Genomic DNA, 20,972 nt, shown 5'->3' on the forward strand with positions numbered 1-20,972 from the left:
CCCCCGGCTCTCGTCAGGGCCGGGTGAGGGCTTGACGGCCCCCTGCCTGTGAGCCGCGCTGCGCCGGGTGCTGGTGTCCGCCGTCAGGAACGTCACACGTCGGGACGAGACCTTTTCATCGTTGTGTCTGTTACGCTTCTTAACGTTCTGAAGCTTAAGGTTTCATTTTCATGTTAAACCGCTTGTTCAGCAAAGCGTGTGACACGAAGCACGTGACTTTGCGCTACGTCGTTGTAGATCCCCCGGGAAGTCGGCCCTCACGCAGTTCATTTGACTTCAGTGCTGAGTTGCAAGTGAAAAGTAAGCAGATGCAGGTTCTCCAAAGAGTAAGTCTGACTTCAGGGTCCCCCTCCCAGAGGAGGTACTGAGAGTGAGGCCTACCGAGAGGGCGACACGGTCGTCACCGGGGACCACACGGGCTCTGGGTGACCTCCATGTACCACGTTCACGTGACCCGGAGTGTCTGGTGGGCAGTTTTTTTGCTGGTTTTTAAACCCACCGTCACTAACACTGAAAGCAGGGGTAAAGTTTCATTGACGGAAGAAGCTGGCTTTGCCTTCCAGACCACGGAGAAGCCTCCAGGTCCTGTCTATAAGTACAGAATTTTGCCAGCGTGTTTTAACATTGGTCCCTCATCACTTGTTACAGACGTGTTTTCTTCCGGCTGGACACAGCTGTTTTCCCTGCTGCCAGGTTGCTTGCTGCCCTGGCTGGTGGGAATGAGGTTGGCATTTTCAGGGGTTTGACTTAGAACCTAAGAATCAGGAAATGTGTCATTTTGGCAGTCAGTATTTTGTATAATTTCCTTGCTAAGGCTCTATTTTCCATCCTCTTTCCAGTAAATGTAAAGAATATATTTTTAGAGGCGCGCCTAGGTGGCTCAGTCGGTTAAGTGTCTGACTTTGGCTCAGGTCATGATCTCACAGTCCGTGGGTTCGAGCCCCGCGTCGGGCTCTGTGCTGAGAGCTCAGAGCCTGGAGCCTGCTTCAGATTCTGTGTCTCCCTCTCTCTCTGCCCCTCCCCTGCTCATGCTCTGTCTCTCTCTGTCTCAAAAATAAATAAAACATTAAAAAAAAAAAACTTTTAGAGGCAAATAAAATGTTAAATCTACAAACATGGAAGAATTATTATTATTATTTTTTAAGTTTGTTTATTTTGAGAGAGAGAGAACACAAGTGGGGGAGGAACAGAGAGAAAGGGAGAGAGAGAATCCCAAGTAGGCTCCACACTGTTAGTGCAGAGCCCAGCATGGGGCTCGAACTCAAAAACTGTGAGGTCGTGACGTGAAATCGAGTCAGCAGCTTAACCGACTGAGCCACCCAGGTGCCCCTGGAAGAATTTTTATTTCCGGAAATGAGGACGATATTTCTCTTAACTCAAAAAATCATGTACTCTTAGGGTTGTGTGCTAACAGGATCCACCTAGAATGTTTTGTCAACATTAATAAGTTTATTAGCACGAAGTATTTATGTCCAGCGTGCTGTAACACAGGGATTAAGCTTATAGTTGAACACCTCTCTGAGGAGATGTGTTTGTGATTCCTCTGGTTCCTTTCTTAGTAGGGCTTGGGGGGCCGGGGCAGGGCACCTATCTGTGCCCAACTGTTGGATCCACCTTCCAGAGTTCTGCTTCATCTTTAGGGAGCGGGAGGATGAGGGCTGGTGAAAACAGAACCTGTGTGCAGTTACAAGGAGAATCCCAGGGAAATGGGGGCTTTTAAAATACCCCTCCCCTCGGCCCAGTGCCAAGTGCCGTGCTGATGGGGAAGGTCAAGTTGCAAATGATACTTGTTTCTAACAGGTGACCTAGGAGATCGGGTAGACCCGATGTTACTTTTCATGACTCAAGGGGAGGATGCGCTCACGGTACCCCCGAAAGGGAGTCCAAGTGCAGAGCCGAGGGCAGTCTCCCTTGTAGGAGAAAGGGGAGTGGGGGGAGGGGGGGCCTTGCCCACCTCTGTGATTCAGATGCCAGCTCACAGCCCTGCTCCCTGGCCAGGTGTAGTCCCTGATGTCTGGGTCAGACGTGTGGTGGCCCAGCCCCTCGTTTGGGGGGCCAAACGACTCCACCTTTGGGTGTTTGTTTCCTCCCATCTTAGCCTCAGTTCGTGAATACGTCTAACCTTGACTTGAACACGGCCAGTTTTAAGGCCGTTGCTGCAGCTTCTAGCCTTATCTGCCATGTTTAATCCCTCAGTTTTCCTAATCTTGGTTAAAACACACCCACGAAGAGCTCTTGAGTTCTCAGGAAGGTTTTGCATGTGACTTTGGTCTCAGCTGCACAGGATGATTGGGTGGGAAGTGAGGCTGATCAGACCGAGGTCTTGATTGAGCCGGAAGGACGAGCAGTTCAGCACCAGCCTGTGATTTGAGCACGATCGTAATGCAGCTGTGGCACTGGCGGTTCCCGCGCGGCCCCAGCGAGCAGCACCTCCCGACCCGCGGGTGCCCTGGGGGCACCACACTCACCTCGTTTCTACACGTTCTTCTTTCTCTTTGCTCTTCGTGTCTTTCTTCTTTTGGTCGTGGCCGCCAGACTCTGGAAAATGCCCGCTCACGCCATCCGGAGCTCACCGGCGTTGTCTCCAGATGGAAATGTACACCACTGTCCTGACCCGGGCTCGGGCCCAGCCGCCACTGCCCGCGGATCCTTCTCGCTCCTGATGAGACCACGCCGTCTGCTTCCAAACGTGATGTTTTCACTGGCGATCTCTTCGTTCTGGTTATTAGAATGTATTCTCTTTCCCGGTAGATTAGAAGGTCCTGGAGGGCAGAAATCAGATACTCATTTTTGAAAAATGTTTGCTTTCTTGTGAAATAATTTCGAACATGGGAATAATGAGAACATGACGGGGAACTCTCGTGTACTCTTAGTCACCCATTGATCATATTTTCCTGCTTTTGCTTTATTTCTCTGCCCTCCTTTGGTACTCTCTTACCCTAAATAAATCAGCGTGTGTTTCTTAAGATTGGGCTTTCTCCTCGCCACGTGGATCCAGTTAGAAGACTCAGGGAGGTTAGCGTGGGCACATCATGATATCCTGCCGGTTTTCCCCTTGTATCAGCTGTCCAGTGATGCTCTTCATCGTAACTTGCCCCCACCCAGGATCCAGGTTGAGACTGTGCGCCTACGTTCCCGGTTGCACCTCTTGACTCCTCTAATCAGGAACAGTTCATAGCTTTCCTTTGTGTCTCACCACATTCACATTTTTGAAGCTAACAGGAGAGTTGCTTAGCAGAGTATCCTTTAACTCTGGGTTTGCCTGATGCTTGCTTCTGTGTAGAGACAGCTTACGTGTTTATGGCAGTGACCTCCCGTAAGCCACCAAGTTCCCTTCTTCATCACGCGTCATGGCAGATGCACACGACGTCCGTCTGTTGCATCGTGGCAGTGCTGGCTTTGGTCTGGGGACGTCTGCCAGGTTTCTCCCGTGGGAAGCTGGACGCTCTTTTCTGTGTAATCATCAGGTGACCCGTTCGGAGAGACTGGCAGTTTTCTCACCCGTAGATGATTCCACCTGCATCACCTGTTAACTTTGATGGTTGCAAAGTAGTGATTTTTCTAACTCCGTTATCCCGCTACGTTTCGTAGTGGCCTTTCTCCTGTAGCGCCTTTGCCTTCTCAAATCAGTAGCCCGGTCACGTAGAGAACACCACAGTGTGCCAAGGGCAGTGCCGGACATTTCTCATGTAGGCCTGCCTTATTTGGCCTCCATACCACACCTTGGAGGGAAGTAGTATTTTCTCTGTCTCCACTGGTGTAGCAGTGCACATTCAGAGAGGTTAGGTGATCTGCCTGAGGCCACACAGCAGTGGGTTGGGATTTAAACTCCCGTCTGTCAGATCCAACGTGTGCCTACTTTTATATTAGAGAGTTTTGCTGTTTTTGTTTTCATACATAACAAATAATTATTGAATGAACAATGTAAGAGCACTCTATTGCAAAGGCAGGCTTTAGAAACTATGTGGAATGGATTTATTGTCTTTTAATGCACTTGTGGTTTGTAGAAGTGGGGGGAAGTTCATTGTTAGTTCACAGTGGAAGTTTGAGTGGAGTCCCTCTAGGGTGAAAGCGAGTGCGGGGAAGCTTGGGGCATCACGTCTCTAACCCTTAAAATAGACGGGAGTTAAATTATTAAAAAATATTTTACACTCTTACGATTGGCTCAAAGGGAAGCTGTAGTAAAGCCATAATTTAAAGGCGGGAGTTTACTTTTCCTGCCTCGGGCTTGTGCTGGGCTGATGGTCAACACCAGGTTCCCTGTAATCTGTCACGAGTAGGAAGAGTCGTCTGAGGAAGATAGGACAGCTTTTCACTATGTCATTCGTAGAACCCCACGTTCTCAGTCTTCCTTCATCATTAAATGAAAACCATCATCCGAGAATTTATTACAGCGTTTTTTTTGTCTTTGTATTTTAATGTTCTCAGTATTGTGAAAGCTTTATCAGCAGCCCGTGATGACGACAGAAAGCCCAGCTTGGTCTGGCTTCAAAGGAAGCAGTGCTCACGATGAGCACACATACCCTGCGTATGGCCACGCGTCAGAGCACCCAGGCCCAGTGCTCCTGGCCCCAGGGGTGGAGGTGCTTAGAGACCAGTGGCTAAGTTACTTGCCCAGGGTCACACAGCTAGTCAACTTGGGATCCTTTGTTAATGTCCAGAGGCTGGGGCTGGCCTCAGTGGCAGCTGGATACAGGGCCTTCCGTGGAATCAGTGCCCCACCATGAAGCTTGCCTTCTCTATTGCTTTGCTTTTCAAGCTTCACCGTCCCCTCCCCGCTGCAAGCCCAGATGCACCTTCATTTAAAAATTTTTGTTTACCTTTATTTTTGAGAGACAGAGACAGAGCACAAGTTGGGGAAGGTCAGAGAGAGGGAGACACAGAATCTGAAGCAGGCTCCAGGCCCTGAGCCATCAGCACAGAGCCTGACACGGGGCTCGAACCCACAAAGTGAGATCATGACCTGAGCCGAAGTCGGATGCTCAACTGACCGAGCCACCCGGGCGCCCCTCCCACCCTCATTTGTAAGAGTCCAGCAGGAAGAGCAGGGTTTCGTCCCGGTAGGCCACCTTGGTCATGGCCCCGTCCTCGACCCCAGCTCCTAGGATGAGGGGACTTTGCTGGCTGGGCTACAAGCACCTGGAAGCGGAGGGACTAAGAATTGGAGAGGAGGTGCCCCGGAGGAAGTCTGGAGTGATCAGGCGGCTGAGCCGCCAAAAAGAAGCCCTCTCAGAGTACCTGCATGCAAAGTACTTCCGTCTATTTTTTTTTTAAGTTGATTTATTTATCTTGAGAGCGAGAGAATGCGAGAGCGACAAGCAGGGGAGGAGGAGAGAGAGAGGGAGAGGGGATCCCAAGTAGGCCTCACTCCAGCAGCGCAGAACCTGATGTGGGGCCCGATCTCACGGATCGTGAGATCATGACGTGAGCTGAAATCAAGAGTCGGATGTTCACCCGACCGAGCCCCCCCAGGCGCCCCAGTAGCACGTTCTTCCAAAATGCTGCCCAAGTTTGGGGAAGTGTCCCTGGTTGTACTACTCTGAGATCTGTGTTTGAAACAAACCGCTTGCTGTGTTATCCACTCTTCGTGATTTGTTCTCTTTGTTTCTTTCTTTGAGGAGTTTTATCTTTGTCCACCTCCTCCAAGATTGTCCTTTCGTGCTCATCCCTCAGTCTGTGTGATTGCTTTAGGTGTTCTTACAATGTTAGGTCTTTTCAGGTTCCAGATAGGGGGCATCCATCAATGCTGCACAAAAATACAAGAGGGTTTTTCTTTAAGCTTTTTTTTTTTTTTTTTTTGGTTCCTTGGGGCATAAAGTACATCCCGACCAGGGTAGTGATGGGCGAATTTTCACGAAGATCATATCTATGTAATGACACTCAGGTAGATAAATAGAACATTACCATCAACACAAGTCCCCGTGTGCCCTGCCCGGCCTCAACCTGCTTCGCGTGTCCAGAGGAGAACCCAGCAGTGTGGCCTGTTTCCCACCCCTTCCTCCTGGCACTTTGCCTCTCTGTCCTGCCCTGAGAGGCCGCCCCTGGCTCTCCTGGTCTCTCTGTCTCTCACAGCGCCATCTTCTTCCTCCACGTCTTGCCCTGGGCCTAGAAGGGGCACATTTCCCGAAGGAGAAAGCAGGCTCAGATGTCAGTGCTCCCGTGCTTGCCGTAGGCTGCCCTAGCCTGGCACAGCTGCCTACTCCCCCCCCCCCCCCCGGTCCAGTCTTCTCAAGGCCTGGATGCTTCAACAGGTCCGTATGCTGGCTTGGTTGCATATTTTACCTGGCTTTTCTGGTTACTCTGGGCAGGAGACCTTATTAAATAGTCTATAATATAGACTATTATTAAATAGTAACTGGTCTGATGCCAGACCCTTTTTTTTTTAATGTTTATTTATTTGAGGAGGTGGAGAGAGAGAGGGAGAATGTGAGTGGGGGAGGAGCAGAGAGAGAATCCCAAGCAGGCTCCACGCTGTCAGCACAGAGCCCAGTGTGGGGCTGGATCTCACAAACTGTGAGATTGTGACCTGAGCCGACATCAAGAGTCCGACGCTTCGCTGACTGAGCCACCAGGTGCCACACTTTTTTTTTTTTTTTTTTTTAAAGACTTCTTTAGAGCAGTTGCAGGTTCACAGTAAAATTGAGATGAAGGCACAGACGTTTCCTGTACATGCCCATCTCACGCGTGCAGAGCTACCCCACTGCCCCCCTCTCCCACCCGAGAGGTACGTTCGGTACGGAGCCTGCATTGTGTAATCACCCGAATTCCATAGCTCGTGTTAGGATTCGCTGTCTGTGTTGGACACTGCCTGGGTTTGGACAGGTGCATGGGGACTGACCTGTATCCGTCACCACAGTGTCCTACAGGGGACTTTCACTACCCCAGACGTCCTCTGTGCTCCACCTGCTCATCCCCCTCTCTCCCAGGCCCCGACATCCATGGGTCTCCTCGTGGCCTCCATAGTTTTGCCTTTTCCGGAATGTCATCTGGTTGGAATCGCATAATGTGTGGGCTTTTCAGATTGGCTTCTTTCACTTAGTGATGAGCATTTGAGCTCCCCTAGGTCCTTTTGTAGTCCGATGGCTCATTTCTTTTTAATGTTGAATAGTATTCCATCATCTGGGCAAACCACAGTTTTGTCTGTCTGTTTAGGTACTGAAAGCCCTCATTCCCGGTATAGGATGTGTCAGAATTTCCTCCTTTTAGAAAAAATTTTTTAATGCTTATTTATTTTTGAGAAAGGGAGCGTGAACAGGAGAGGGGCAGAGAGAGGGAGACACAGAATCTGAAGCAGGCTCCAGGCTCTGAGCTGTCAGCCCAGAGCCTGACGCGGGGCTGGAACCCATGAACCATGAGATCATGACCTGAGCCGAAGTCAGACACTCAAATGACTGAGCCATCCAGGTGCCCCAGAATTTCCTCCTTTTTTAAGGCTGAGTAATATTCCATTGTATGAAAATGCCACATTTTGCTTTTCCATCCCTCAGCGGACACTTGAGTTTCTTCCATGTTTTAGCTATTGTGAATACCACTGCTGTGAGCATGAAACAGTATCTCTTTGAGACACTGCTCTCAATTTTGGGGGGGAGGTGTATAACCAAGAAGTGGAATTGCTGGGTAATACGGTAGTTCTGTTAATTCTGTTTTAAATGTTTTGAGGAACTCCCAGCAGCTGTACCATTTTACGTTCCTCCAACACTGCACGGGGGTCCAGTTTCTCCGCAAAATCACTAACAATTTTGTTATTTATTTTTATCACTTATTTCTATAGTAGCCATCCTGATGGGTGTGAGGTGGTATCTCATTGGGGTTTTGATTCCCGTTTTCCCTAATGTTTAGTGACGTTGCACATCTTTTCATGTGCTTTTTGGCCATCTGGGTATCTGCTGTGGAGAACTGTCTGTCCAAGTCCTTTGCCCGTGTTTGAATCGGGTTGTTTCTTGCTGTTGTTGAATGTTAGGAGTTCTCCATATGTCTTAGTGTTAACCCCCTATCGGGTACACAGTTTGCAAATCTTTTCTCCCATCCTGTGGGTTGCCTTTTCACTCTGTTGACAGTGTCTTTTGATTTAAAAATTTTTATGAAGTCCTATTTATTTTTTCTTTTGTTACCTATGCCTTTGGTGTCCTGTCCGAGAGATCACTGCCAAAACTAATGTTGTGAAGCTTTCTCTACGTTTCTTCTAAGAGTTTTACAGATTTAACTCTTACGTTTAGGCCTTTGATCCATTTCTAGTTAACTTTTGTGTATGGTGTGAGGTAGGGGTCCACTGCCATCCTTTTGTAAGTGGAAGCCCAGTTTTCCCAGCACCATTTGTTGAAAAGATCGTCCTTTCCCCATCGAATAGTCATGGGACCCTTGTTGAAAATCACTTGCTCATTTTTGCGAGTGTCTATTTCTGGTTTCTCTGTTCTGTTCCTTTGGTCTCGTCTTTGTCTTTATGCCAGCACCACACTGCTTTGGTTACTGTAGCTTTGTTGCAGCTCCTTTTAAATCTCCTAACTGAGGTGTATTTTCTAGCTCAGAGCCCGTCATTCTAGAAAGGTAGCTGTGTTATTGCATTATCTCTATTTTCCAGAGGTTAAGAAAGAATAATCCCAGTATTGACTACTGAGTAGGGCTGATGACTTCTTTATTCTTGGGGCCACTAGTGACATGCTCTCGCAGCCTGCCAGCAGTAGGTTAGCATTTCTCTGCCTGGGGGAGAGCTCACATCCCAGTGTTCCCTGTGAGAGTGCTGTCCTCGTTAACAGTACTGCTGCAGCTGACCCGCCCCGGCTTCCTCAGGTGTCTTACCGCATAGGCTGTATTGCAGCATACATTTACTCCATACACATTGATTAAATACACCTTACACATAGGGAATACGAAAATAAAGTCAGAGTGGGAGCTAGCACTGATGATGGATACACAAATTCGTGTCTCCAGACTTCCTAAGATATCATAATAAAATGTATTTTTGGGGGGTAAAATCTTTTCGTGGAATAGAGAAATGGTTTTGAATATAAGTAATTGCATTTTTACAACGTGCATTTCTGCTTTTTGTGGATGCCCGTGACATGCCAGACGCTGTGGCAGGCACCAGGCATACAGAGCTGACTAGGGATGGTCCAGGCAGGTGCGGAATCTGTGAGACACTCTGGCTGTGCAGAGCTTGGGACACCATGTGCGGGGGTGGGGGCAGGGGGAATGGCGGAGGAGAGACCATTTGGGCAGGTGGAGGGAGAAGGAAGGGAGAGTGCGTGCGAGGTCACAGAAACAGGAAGGGCCTGATGTCATGAGGCCAGAGAAGAGCAGGGCAGGGGTGCGAGCGGGCGATGAGACGGGCAGGGTGAGCAGACGGACCCTGACGAGCCTGATGTGCCGCGTTGGGGGCTGCGCTTCAGTCCCCAAGACAGAAAGACCCTTGGCTCTCGACAGCCAGCATCGCAGGGTGGCCTGTGAGCTGCTGGGTAAGCTACTTGGGCACCTGAGGGCAGGGAGGCCAGCGAGGAGTGGTCACTGTCGGTGGAGGACCCAGTTATAAAAACAGATGTCGTTAACCTGAAATGATGCTGGTTTTTAGAGGCAAGTCGCCGTTCTTTTGAGCAGTGAGAAGTGCATTTGTTACTAAGGCCCTTCCTCACATTCTAGCTGTATCTTTCCTTGGCAGGCAACCAAAATTTTAACCTAAACTGGCTTCCGGGGGAAAAAGGTCTCCTGTAACTAATAGGGGTGGCCCCAGCCTGTTCGATTCAGAGCTTTGACAGTGTCCCCGGGACTCCCGCCCTGCCTGTCTTCTGCCCCCCTCTGTCAGCTGGGTTTTGCGGCCAGCTTCCAGGGAGGTGGGGGGCCAGTCGCAGGGAGCGTGCTTCTGGCATCCGGAGGAGGCATCCCTCCCCCCCTTGTTTTCTGCTCACTTTCAGGTGCCCATTTCTGATTGGTCCCATGCCTGTGTCTGAGCCAATCTTTGTGGCCGAAGGGATGAAACGACGCTGATTTGTATTAAGCCAATTGGGGCCTGAAGGTGGGGGTGGCACCAGTCTCATTCAGACACTTGGTGCTTTGGGTTTTTCAGGGCGCTGCTAGCCGGAAGGTGTGGGTGGCAGGGGTGGGTGCTAGCAGCTCCCGGCAGACGTCATTATCCCAGCTGTACTTCAGGGTGGCGTGTGTTCCTTTCCTTCCTCCTGCTCCCAGTTTCCTTTTTGACAGAAGGCAGCAAGAGGAAGTCAATCAAAACTCTGGCCTTATGTCACCTCACAGGAGTGTCTGGAAAAGTACTTGGTAATAGGTTTTCATGCTGAGAAAGTTCTTCAGCCATCTCTTCTTCTGGTACTCGGTGATTGTGTGCTGTCTTTAAGACTATGGCTTTGAAAAATCGTGCTTGATTTTACTGAGTTTATTGAGTGAATATTTGGCACATGTCCAATACTGTACATTTGCCTCTAAGTGGACTTGTAATGAGTGTAGCATAGGAGACTAAAAACATAACCGCGAACAAGGTAGAAATGTCTTGACCTGTTTTTTTATACTGTGTTCTTTTAAAAGCTGATTATTCAGTGCTATTGTTTGAACAATACATTCACACAGTACATGAAGCCAGGGAAAAAATGGAGTAAGGGAGCTCTCAAATATAAGTGGAAAAAACAGAATGCAGAAAACTGTACCTATGGGGCACCCGGGTGGCTCAGTCGCTTGAGCGTCCGACTTGGGCTCGGGTCATGATCTCACGGTTTGTGGGTTCGAGCCCCGTGTCAGGCTCCGTGCTGACAGCTGGGAGCCTGGAGCCTGCTTCGGATTCTGTGTCTCCCCCTCTCTCTGCCCCTCCCCCAGTCAACACTCTGTCTCTCTTAAAAATAAACGTTAAAAAATAAGAAAAAAAGAAAAGTGTACCCACTATGCTGCTGTGTACCTTTTGCTACAGACTTGATGTTTCTTAATGAAGTCAACCTAAAATTATAAGGCGAAACAGCGTTTATCTGCAAAATTTATAATGCAGTGAGGCCATTCTAACAGCTAACTAATAACACCACTGTTCGGGTCACAAATAATGGCAAGCTGCTTTGTACGTTTTCGTTCTGTCGGAAGTAAAAGCCCGCAGACTCCCCATTCCGGCCGGCTTTGCATCAGAGTGTTGTCCAAGGTCACACTGCAGATCCAGCCGGAGTTTCCCGCTTGACACCGGGCAAAGGAAACGTCTGTATCTTACAGTCTGTGTGACTGTTCAGTCGCGAGGCTTCTACCTGCCTTTCACGTGGACGAGACTCATCTGCACTGTAATGATGTGCTGAAAGGCACACAAGAGGAGAATCTAACAGTTTTATAAATGCTTTCTGGCCAATTAACGTGTTAAACTCACGTCTGTGGGTTAATGCCAGCATTTGGCAGTATCTGTGTGAAAAGACCTTTTCAAAGATGAAGTACGTTAAGTCTTCCTCTAGATCAGCATTAACAGGGCAGTTAGGTAAGAAAAGAAAAGACATCCAGATTGGAAAGGAAGAACGAAACCCGTATTTTCATGCATGAAACGATCTTGTGTATAGGAAATCCTAAGGAATGGAGTGAAGAAAATTCCATCTACAGTAGCATCAGAAAGGGCAAAGTGCTTGGGAGTAAGTCTTGTCAGCTGAAAACGTCATTGAGAGAAATGAAAGGAGACCCTTGTAAGTGGCGAGACCTCCCGCGTTCATGAGCAGCAGAGCCCACGTTCGTAAGACCGCGGAGCCCCGCGCGCTGATGTGCACCCTCAGGGCAGCCCTGTCCCAGTCCCAGCTGCCTGTGCTGCAGAAATTGGCAAGTTGATCCTAAAGTCCATATAGACATGTGGGCTCAGAATAGCCCAAAAAATCTTGGAAGAGGAGAACAGAGTTGGAGGACTCGCGCTTCTGACCCCAGAACTTCCTACAAGGCAGCACGCATGCAGCTGTATGAAACGAAACAGCATTCGCTGTGTTCCGTGTGTCTGAACAGCACCGTGCTGTGCGGGAGGGATAGTCTCTTCAGCGAGAGGTGTCGAGACAACAGAGCAGCCATGTGTGGGAGAAGGAGGTCGGACTCCTGCTTCACGCACACGCAAATATGAACTCCAGCCGGTTTCTAGACCTAAGTGAAAGGAGCTAAAACTGTAAAGCTCTTGGAAGAAAACGTAGGAGTAAGGCTTCATGACTTGGAGTAGGCAGTGATTTCTAAGATCTGACACCAAAACAAGCAGCCAAAGAAGACCTCAACAGATTAGACTGTTTCACAGTGAAAAACTTTTGTGCCTCAAGGGACATCATCAAGAAAGTGAAACAAAAAACAAACCTGGAATTGGAGAAAATGTTTGCAAATCCTGTATCTAATGGGATGTGTGTTCAGAAGAGATACTTATAAAATGGGCCAGTATGTGAATAGACATTTGTCCAGAGAATATGCACAAGTGGCCAGTAAGCACATGAAAGGATGCTCCCTAGTCATTAGGGAAATGCAAACCGTGGTGAGACATCACTTCACACCCGTTGGGGTAACTAAAATAAAACCCAGACGGTGACGAGCGTTGGTGGGGATGTGGAGGAAGTGGGGCCCTGAAACGCTGCCGGTGTCGTGGGGATATAAACCTGCTTTGAAAATTGTCAGTTCTTCAGAAGGTGGAACACAGAGATGCCTGTGACCCAGCAACTCCACTCCTAGGTGTGTAATCAGAAGAGAAAACATACGCCCATACAAAAACTTGTATATGAATGTTCGTAATAGCCAAAAGGTAAAGCAATCTGAATGCCCATCAACAAATTAATAGAATATGGTATGTGATTGCAGTGGAATCATATTCAGCCCTAAAAGGGGTGGGGTGCTGACACGTGTCACAGCGTGGATGAGCCTTCAGAACATTGTACTGAAAGCAGCCAGACACAGAAGGAGATACATCGTATCCTTCCCGTTTGTATGAAATGTCCAGAACAGGCCAATCTGCAGAGACAGTGGGTCAGTAGTTAGCCTGCTAATAGTACAGGGTTTCATTGGAGGCGATGAGTAGGGTTTTTTTGTTTTTTTTATTTAGTGTTTTATTTTTTTAATTTACATCCAAATTAGCATATAGTGCAACAATGATTTCAGGAGTAGATTCCTTAGTGTCCCTTCCCCGTTTAGCCCGTCCCCTCTCCCACACCCCTTCCAGCAATCCTCAGTTCTCCATATTTATAAGTCTCTTACGCTTTGTCCCCCTCCCTGTTTTTTTTTTTTTTTCAACGTTTATTTATTTTTGGGACAGAGAGAGACAGAGCATGAACGGGGGAGGGGCAGAGAGAGAGGGAGACACAGAATCGGAAACAGGCTCCAGGCTCCGAGCCATCAGCCCAGAGCCCGACGCGGGGCTCGAACTCACGGACCGCGAGATCGTGACCTGGCTGAAGTCGGATGCTTAACCGACTGCGCCACCCAGGCGCCCCCCCCTCCCTGTTTTTATGTTATTTTTGTTTCCCTTCCCTTATGTTCATCTGTTTTGTCTCTTAAAGTCCTTATGAGTGAAGTCACATGATTTTTGTCTTTCTCTAATTTCACTTAGCATAATACCTCCAGTTCCATGCACGTAGTTGCAAATGGCAAGATTTCATTCTTTTTGATTGCCGAGTAACACTCTGTTGTGTGTGTGTGTGTGTGTGTGTGTGTGTGTATATATATCTATATATATACACACACACACACACATACATACCACATCTTCTTTATCCATTCATCCATTGACGGACATTTGGGCTCTTTCCGTAGTTAGGCTACTGTCGATAGTGCTGCTATAAACATTGGGGTGCATGTGTCCCTTTGAAACAGCACACCTGTATCCCTTGGATAAATGCCTAGTGGTGTGATTGGTGGGTCGTCGGGTAGTTCTATTTTTAGTTTTTTTTGAGGAACCTCCATACTGTTTTCCAGAGTGGCTGCACCAGCTTGCATTCCCAGATGAGTAGGTTTTAAAATGAGATAGGGGAAGGGTGCTTGGGTGGCTCTGTCGGTTAAGCGCCTGACTCTTGATTTCAGATCAGGTCTTGATCTCAGGGTCATGAGTTCAGGCCCCGCGTTGGGCTCCATGTTGGGTGTGGATCCTGCTTAAAAAAACCAAAAACCCAAAAAAGATAGTGGTGATGGTTGCCTAATCACCACTGAATTATATTGAAAACCACTGAATTGCACACTTTAGAAGAGTAAATTTTGGGGCGCCTGGGTGGCGCAGTCGGTTAAGCCTCCGACTTCAGCCAGGTCACGATCTCGCGGTCCGTGAGTTCGAGCCCCGCGTCGGGCTCTGGGCTGATGGCTCAGAGCCTGAAGCCTGTTTCCGATTCTGTGTCTCCCTCTCTCTCTGCCCCTCCCCCGTTCATGCTCTGTCTCTCTCTGTCCCAAAAATAAATAAACGTTGAAAAAAAAAAAAAAAAAGAGTAAATTTTGTGGTATGTGAATACAACTGTTATTGTAAAAAAATTAGCATTAACAGATGAACATTTGTATTTGATTTTAATGGTAGGGAACATTAACTATGTACCCCAGAGAAGCAAATGTTTTATCTCCTCTCCTCCCCAAGAGTTTTGTCCTTCTCATTAGTAGGGCTGAGAATAGAAAATCGTACTGAATTATAGTTTGAATTCCATCAATAAAAACATTGTGAGGCTTTCTCTGCTTTTTGTAAAAGTACCTATAATTATATCCTTGGTGATCCTCTTGGCCTGCCAAGTTGAAAATATTGTCTGGCTCTCTACAGAAAACGTTTGCTGTTCCTTGGTCCCTTGCTCTAGCACCTTGTTTCTTCTGCCTGGTATCTCCCCTTCTCTAGTCCAAACTTCTCTTCGCTCTTGCAAGGCTCCACTTCAGCCACCTTTCCTTCCGTAGGAAGCCTCTGCTTAGCAGCAAAGTGAGCTTCCTAAGTGCTTCTTGTACCATTTCTAATAGCAACAGCCATACCCCAGTCATTTGCTTCTGTGTCTGTATTTCGCACCAGACTGTGTACATCTGGCAAGCGGGGACTCTGCTGCGTTCATTCTTATAATCCCTAGTGCCTAAAGAAGACACTTCAGTCGTTACTGGATGAATGGGTGAATCCACATTCGTGTATAAACCTCGGGATGCCAAACAGGAAACATGAAGCTAATGCCAGATTCCCGTTGTAAGTGAAGAGCTACAGGAGCTCTTCTCATTTCTCCATATTCTTGACCTAATACGTTTTCTATGAAAAAAAATATACAGCTTTAAGAAAAAAATTAAAAAAAAAATTTTTTTTTAAAAAATTTTTTTTTTTTTTCAACGTTTATTTATTTTTTGGGACAGAGAGAGACAGAGCATGAATGGGGGAGGGGCAGAGAGAGAGGGAGACACAGAATCGGAAACAGGCTCCAGGCTCTGAGCCATCAGCCCAGAGCCCGACGTGGGGCTCGAACTCACGGACCGCGAGATCGTGACCTGGCTGAAGTCGGACGCTTAACCGACTGCGCCACCCAGGCGCCCCTAAAGAAATTTTTTTTAATGTTTATTTATTTTTGAGAGAGAAGGAGATACAGCATGAGCAGGGGAGGGACAGAGACAGAGGGAGACACAGAATCCGAAGCAGGCTCCAGGCTCCCAGCTGTCAGCACAGAGCCGATGGGGGGTTTGAACTCACGAACCGTGAGATCATGACCCCAGATGAAGTCGGACACTCAACCGACTGAGCCACCCAGGCACCCCCAAAAAAATTTTTTTTAATGTTTATTTGTTTTTGAGAGAGAGAGGCAAGGGGAGGGGTAGAGGGAGACACAGAATCTGGAGCAGGCTCCAGGCTCTGAGCTGACGTGTGGCTCAAACCTACAAACTGTGAGATCACGACCTGAGCCCAAGTCAGACGCTTAACCAACTGAGCCACCCAGGCGCGGCGCCCCCCCCCCCCCCAATATACCTTTGACTATTAAGGGAGTATGGCCTAATTACAAGAAAAATCAGAAAATAAAATGAGTGTCCTCCTCCTACTCACCAAGAGATAAGCTCCTTAGTGACCTCTTAGTTCATTCCTGAGACATTTTAATGCACATCAGTGTGTGCGTACGTGCAAATGTGTTAATAAAAAAATGAGATCGTCCTTTTGTATAAACTGTTTCTCTTACGTACACTGTGAATGGCTTTGTGTGTCAATAAATATGCTTCATAATTTCCGTAATGGCTATAATATTTCATCACCTGGATGAATCGTAACTTATTTAACCAAGTCCTCCTTATTTGGCATTTCAGTTGTTTCTGCTGGTTTGCCTTGATTGACCGCTGTCTGATCAGCATTGCAGTAGCTAAATCCGTGCACATGAGGGCGGTTATTTGGTTAGGATAAATTCTCAGAAGTAGAATTATTAGATTGAAAGTGCATCCCCATGTTTGAAAAGTTGGACATGTGTTGTCATACTGCCCTTCAGAAAGAGCACCTGTCCATGTGAAGTTTGAAAGTGCCTTCTGTCTGCCTAATAAAACTTGATTGGGATCTTTGAAGGTGTTACCTCTGCCGGGTAGAGAGATGTTCGTATTGCTCAAGAAGGAGAAAGAGCCAATCCCAGCAGCTCAAACAACAAGGAGTCCCTTTTTCCATAATTAAATAACGTTTCTGCCTTCTTTGCTCTAAATACTATGAACGGTAGAGAAAATGACATTTCTCTCTGCCTTTGGAAGCTTCGAGTCTGCATTGTTACGGTTCTGTCCACTCTCCCTGTCAGAGGACAAGCCCTGTCTCTGGAAGATATCACTGATAAGGAATGTCCGGTTTCAGGTGTAGCCCAGCCAAACACATTAGATAATGGAAATATACTGATATACTTACTTGGCCATCAAACACATTTTCCTTTGGAAAATTAGAATTGACACCACTCAGCCAGAAAAATCTGGTTTGCAGGTTCATGAGATCTGCAGAGATGCCCAAGAAATTAAGTAGAAGTGTGCTAATTATGATGGGTGTAGATGGAGGGATTGTTCTCCCGCTCTTATCTGGTGGCATAAAAGTGATTTCTGTGCATTGGATCAAAGTAAAAATTGGGTTTGATGGCGTGTGATTTGATCTTTTATTTATTTATTTTTTTATGTTTTAAAATGTTTTTATTTATTTTTGAGAGAGACAGAGTGTGAGCAGGGGAGGCACACACACACACACACACACACACACACACACACACACACACACACAGAGACAGAGAGAGAGAAAGACACAGAATCCGAAGCAGGCTCCAGGGTCTGAGCTGTCAGCACAGAGCCCAATGCTGGGCTCAAATTCATCAACCATGAGATCATGACCTGAGCTGAAGTTGGCGCTTAACCGACTGAGCCACCCAGGCACCTTACATCTTTTAAAATCTTTTGAGTTCATTATTATTATGCTTTTCCTTCTTTTTTCATCTTATTCATATATTCATATGTTTCCTGACGACCCACTGTAGGCCATGTCTTCTAAGTAATTTTTAAAATGTTGCCTTTGTCTGTCATTCTGATCTTTTCCCCTTATTGTCCACTGGTTTTAATCATAATTTGTTAAATGGAAACCTTTTTAAAAGGCAAAACAAAGCAGCAAAGCAATTAAAGATACTACTTAAATTAAAGTCCCAGTTGAGGGAAAGAGCTGTAAACTTACATCTTGGAATATTATATAGCCAAAGAATTTGTGGTAACATGGGGGTAATGTTTACAGATCAGTAAGTTAAGTACAATTACAACATTCTACAAATAGTGTGAGTTCAAATCTCTGCTTTTTAAAGCATACAGAAAAGACCAAATGAAGCAGTCCAGATTATTCTGGTTTTCACTGAATGGTAGGCTCACGGATAATTTTGCTTCCTTCCTGCTCTTCAGTTTTTCTTCAGATTTTTATAACGGGCATATGTAACCAAGGGCAAACATAAAATTAAAATGCCAGCATAAAATATTTTATGTGTGTTGCTTTTTAGACGATAAGGTGAAGAAATAGGAACTGAACCGTTTAACCGTTAACTGTTAAAACCTGGTAGTTATATGAACACTGTCAAAAGAGTGGGAAGCACAGAAGAGAAGACATTTAATTGTGAATATGATTTGGAATTTATACTGAAATTTAGAAATACAATACTTGCATTTACTTAAAAATGTCTGAGTTCAGGGGCGCCTGGGTGGCGCAGTCGGTTAAGCGTCCGACTTCAGCCAGGTCACGATCTCGCGGTCCGTGAGTTCGAGCCCCGCGTCAGGCTCTGGGCTGATGGCTCAGAGCCTGGAGCCTGTTTCCAATTCTGTGTCTCCCTCTCTCTCTGCCCCTCCCCGTTCTTGCTCTGTCTCTCTCTGTCCCAAAAATAAATAAACGTTGAAAAAAAAAAAAATTTAAAAAAATGTCTGAGTTCATTAGCATCTACTTTGATTGTCAGTGGGTCAGGTTCCTCAAGATCATAAATAATGTAATGATAATCTCAATAATCGATGCCAAATGAATGGATTCTCGTCAAGTGCTCTGATTGACAGTGTTCTTATTAGCGGGTGCCATTCTGTGATGAACATACCTGGTAGGGAATGTGTGTGTGAGCGTGTGGGAAATAATAGAGTATGAAACTTGGTATTTCATCTTGTTCATTGAACTCTGTCTAATCTCATTTTAGGAGAATGACATCTTCCTGGGCTGGGAAAAAGGAGCTTATAAGAAATGGGGAAAGAGTAAGAAAAAGTGCTCAGATCTAACTCTAGAAGAAATGAAAAAACAGGCTGCTGTCCAGTGTCTTCGTTCTGCTTCTGATGAAGTAGGTTTGCATTTTGTTTCTAATACTTACGAGAAGAAGAAAGAGGCGGGGCGGGGGGTGGGGCTAAAGGTACACAAATGCAACTTAGAAAAATAAACTATTCATTGTCTTACCACTGTGATGTGAACACGGTCCTTTTTTCCTTTTTGGCATTTTTCTTCATAAGTTGAGTTTTATAAAGTACATTCTTTCACAAGTGCTATTAGAGTATACACAAAATTTTATGTCCTTTTTTTCCGATTTAACATGTTCTATCTTCTTACATTATCTTCATTCTTTTTAGTGGCTAAGTTATATTTCCTCAAGCAATATTCCAACAGCAATAATAAACAGCAATACTCTTTATTACTGGCTACTTAGTTTTTTGTTTTTTGTTTTTTTTTTGGGGGGGGGGGAGTTATCTCTACGTTCAGACTCCTGACTCCCAAGATCAAGGGTCCCATGTTCTTCTGACTGAGCCATCCAGGGGCCCCTACTTAGTTTGCTCTTGAGTTTTTGTTACGCTCTCCAGAGTGTTTCCACGTGTGGCTTTTCCATGTCCTATATTACTTTTAGCTGCATTCCCATAAGTGGGGTAGCAGTGTTGGTATTTTAAGGACACTGTCTTTGTTTATGATTCATAATTTTTTGTTTTTTAGAAAATATCGTAAGATTTTTTTTTTTCAGCTCCGTGCCTGTCGCGTTGCTCTACCAACTGAGCCAGCCAGGTGCCCCCTATAAGATTATTTTTATCCATCTTCTAATACTTCACGTAAAATATTTCTCCTGTCCTTCATGCTGACAGAACAAAATAGTTTAGATTAATACTATGCAATTCTTACTACTCAGGATAAGACGTACTCTCTGAGATCATAACCACTTAGAAAATTATTTTGCGGGGCGCCTGGGTGGCGCAGTCGGTTAAGTGTCCGACTTCAGCCAGGTCACGATCTCGCGGTCCGTGAGTTCGAGCCCCGCGTCGGGCTCTGGGCTGATGGCTCAGAGCCTGGAGCCTGTTTCCGATTCTGTGTCTCCCTCTCTCTCTGCCCCTCCCCCGTTCATGCTCTGTCTCTCTCTGTCCCAAAAATAAATAAAACGTTGAAAAAGAAAAAAAAAAATTAAAAAAAAAAATTAAAAAAAATGATTTTGCTTTCACCACTGTTTGCGACGGTACGGTTCAAAAAGTACCTTTGTAAAGCAGAGTCGAATTGGGAGGATTCATACAAGTTACCGAAACTTCCTCCTGAGCTGAGTCCTCTAAAGGCTGATGTTGGGGTAACCAGGTTTGCTACATCTGATAACCTACAGAGGTGTATTCTTTCTGGCTGCCGCCCACCACGCATGCCTCTTGAGGTTTGTTCAGTGCTTCCCGGCAGTGCGTTCTCCTCCTGCTCAGAATCGTCTGTGAGAGCCCAGGCCCCTGGCGTGGGCTCCCGCTGCCTCGTGCTGCCTCACGTCCTCCACTGCGGGTGTTCATTCTGGCTCCCTTTCGTCACCGCGCTCACTGTGCTCCTCGGGGACTGAGGCTGTGAGCTGCCCGTGTGTTCATGTCCTGGTACCTAACTGAGCGAGTACGATCACTGGTGGTACCGAATTTCTCTTGAACGGAGTTGAATGCTCAGGTGTTTAAGGAGTGTTCCTTGTCGTCCTGCCCTTGTCCTCTCCCTCTGTTCTCCTCTCCCCTCCCCACCCACCCCTTTGATTTGTTAACCTCTGATCTCTCGAAACTGCTGCCTCGTAGACTGTGGGATAGGACTTTGGAAGTGACCGCTCATGGGTTGTTTTGATCAGGTACCGCTTCGTTATGGCAAGTGGGACGTAACGAGCCTGGTCTAAGGAGTGGGAATACACCTGCAGCACACAGGGGACTCGCGACGCCGAGGGCTGGAGACGCAGGGCCGGAGAAGCGGCCTGAACGGCCAGCAAAACGATGGACAGCCAGAGTCATTTTCTCTAATGAGCCACAATCTCTCCTTCGCTTCTCTCTCTGCTTCTGGGTCATTCCCTCTCGTCTGAAGGCTGGTGGAAGCTGGGACCCAGCACCTGTCACCTAGGGAGAAATACAAGTGGCCGGGAGTCCACCGGTTTGGATGCGTGGCAAGGAGGGGGCAGAGTTGCCTGGGGGGGTCCCGTCCTTGAGCAGGGGCAGTGCTCACACAGAGAAAAGGGGGTGGTCGGATGCTTCCTCAAAAGCCATTTTCTACCCGACCCAGAAGGGAAAGTAATTTGGAGTTTAAAATGCAGGTGCCTTTTTAAAGGAGAGGTTAGTTCAGGTAAATTCTTTGAGCAAAT

General features: G+C 46.9%; 1 protein-coding gene across 8 annotated transcripts in view; it reads left to right on the forward strand.

Moving 5' to 3' along the window:
* KIAA0232 (KIAA0232 ortholog) overlaps positions 1–20,972 on the forward strand; it is a 100,413-nt gene that overhangs the window by 35,255 nt on the left and 44,186 nt on the right. For 7 of the 8 annotated variants that reach the window (XR_006711601.1, XM_045474630.1, XM_045474632.1 and 4 more), the window contains exon 3: positions 18,564–18,701. The exons of the other annotated variant lie outside the window; for it this stretch is intronic. Coding sequence is in view for 6 of the 7 variants with exons in the window: in XM_045474630.1 (XP_045330586.1) it covers positions 18,564–18,701 (138 nt within the window). In the remaining variant the exon portion in view is untranslated. The remainder of the gene's footprint in view (positions 1–18,563; positions 18,702–20,972) is intronic. 8 annotated transcript variants of the gene reach the window in all.

This window comes from Leopardus geoffroyi, chromosome B1 (assembly GCF_018350155.1).
Source record: "Leopardus geoffroyi isolate Oge1 chromosome B1, O.geoffroyi_Oge1_pat1.0, whole genome shotgun sequence".
Lineage (NCBI taxonomy): Eukaryota > Metazoa > Chordata > Mammalia > Carnivora > Felidae > Leopardus > Leopardus geoffroyi.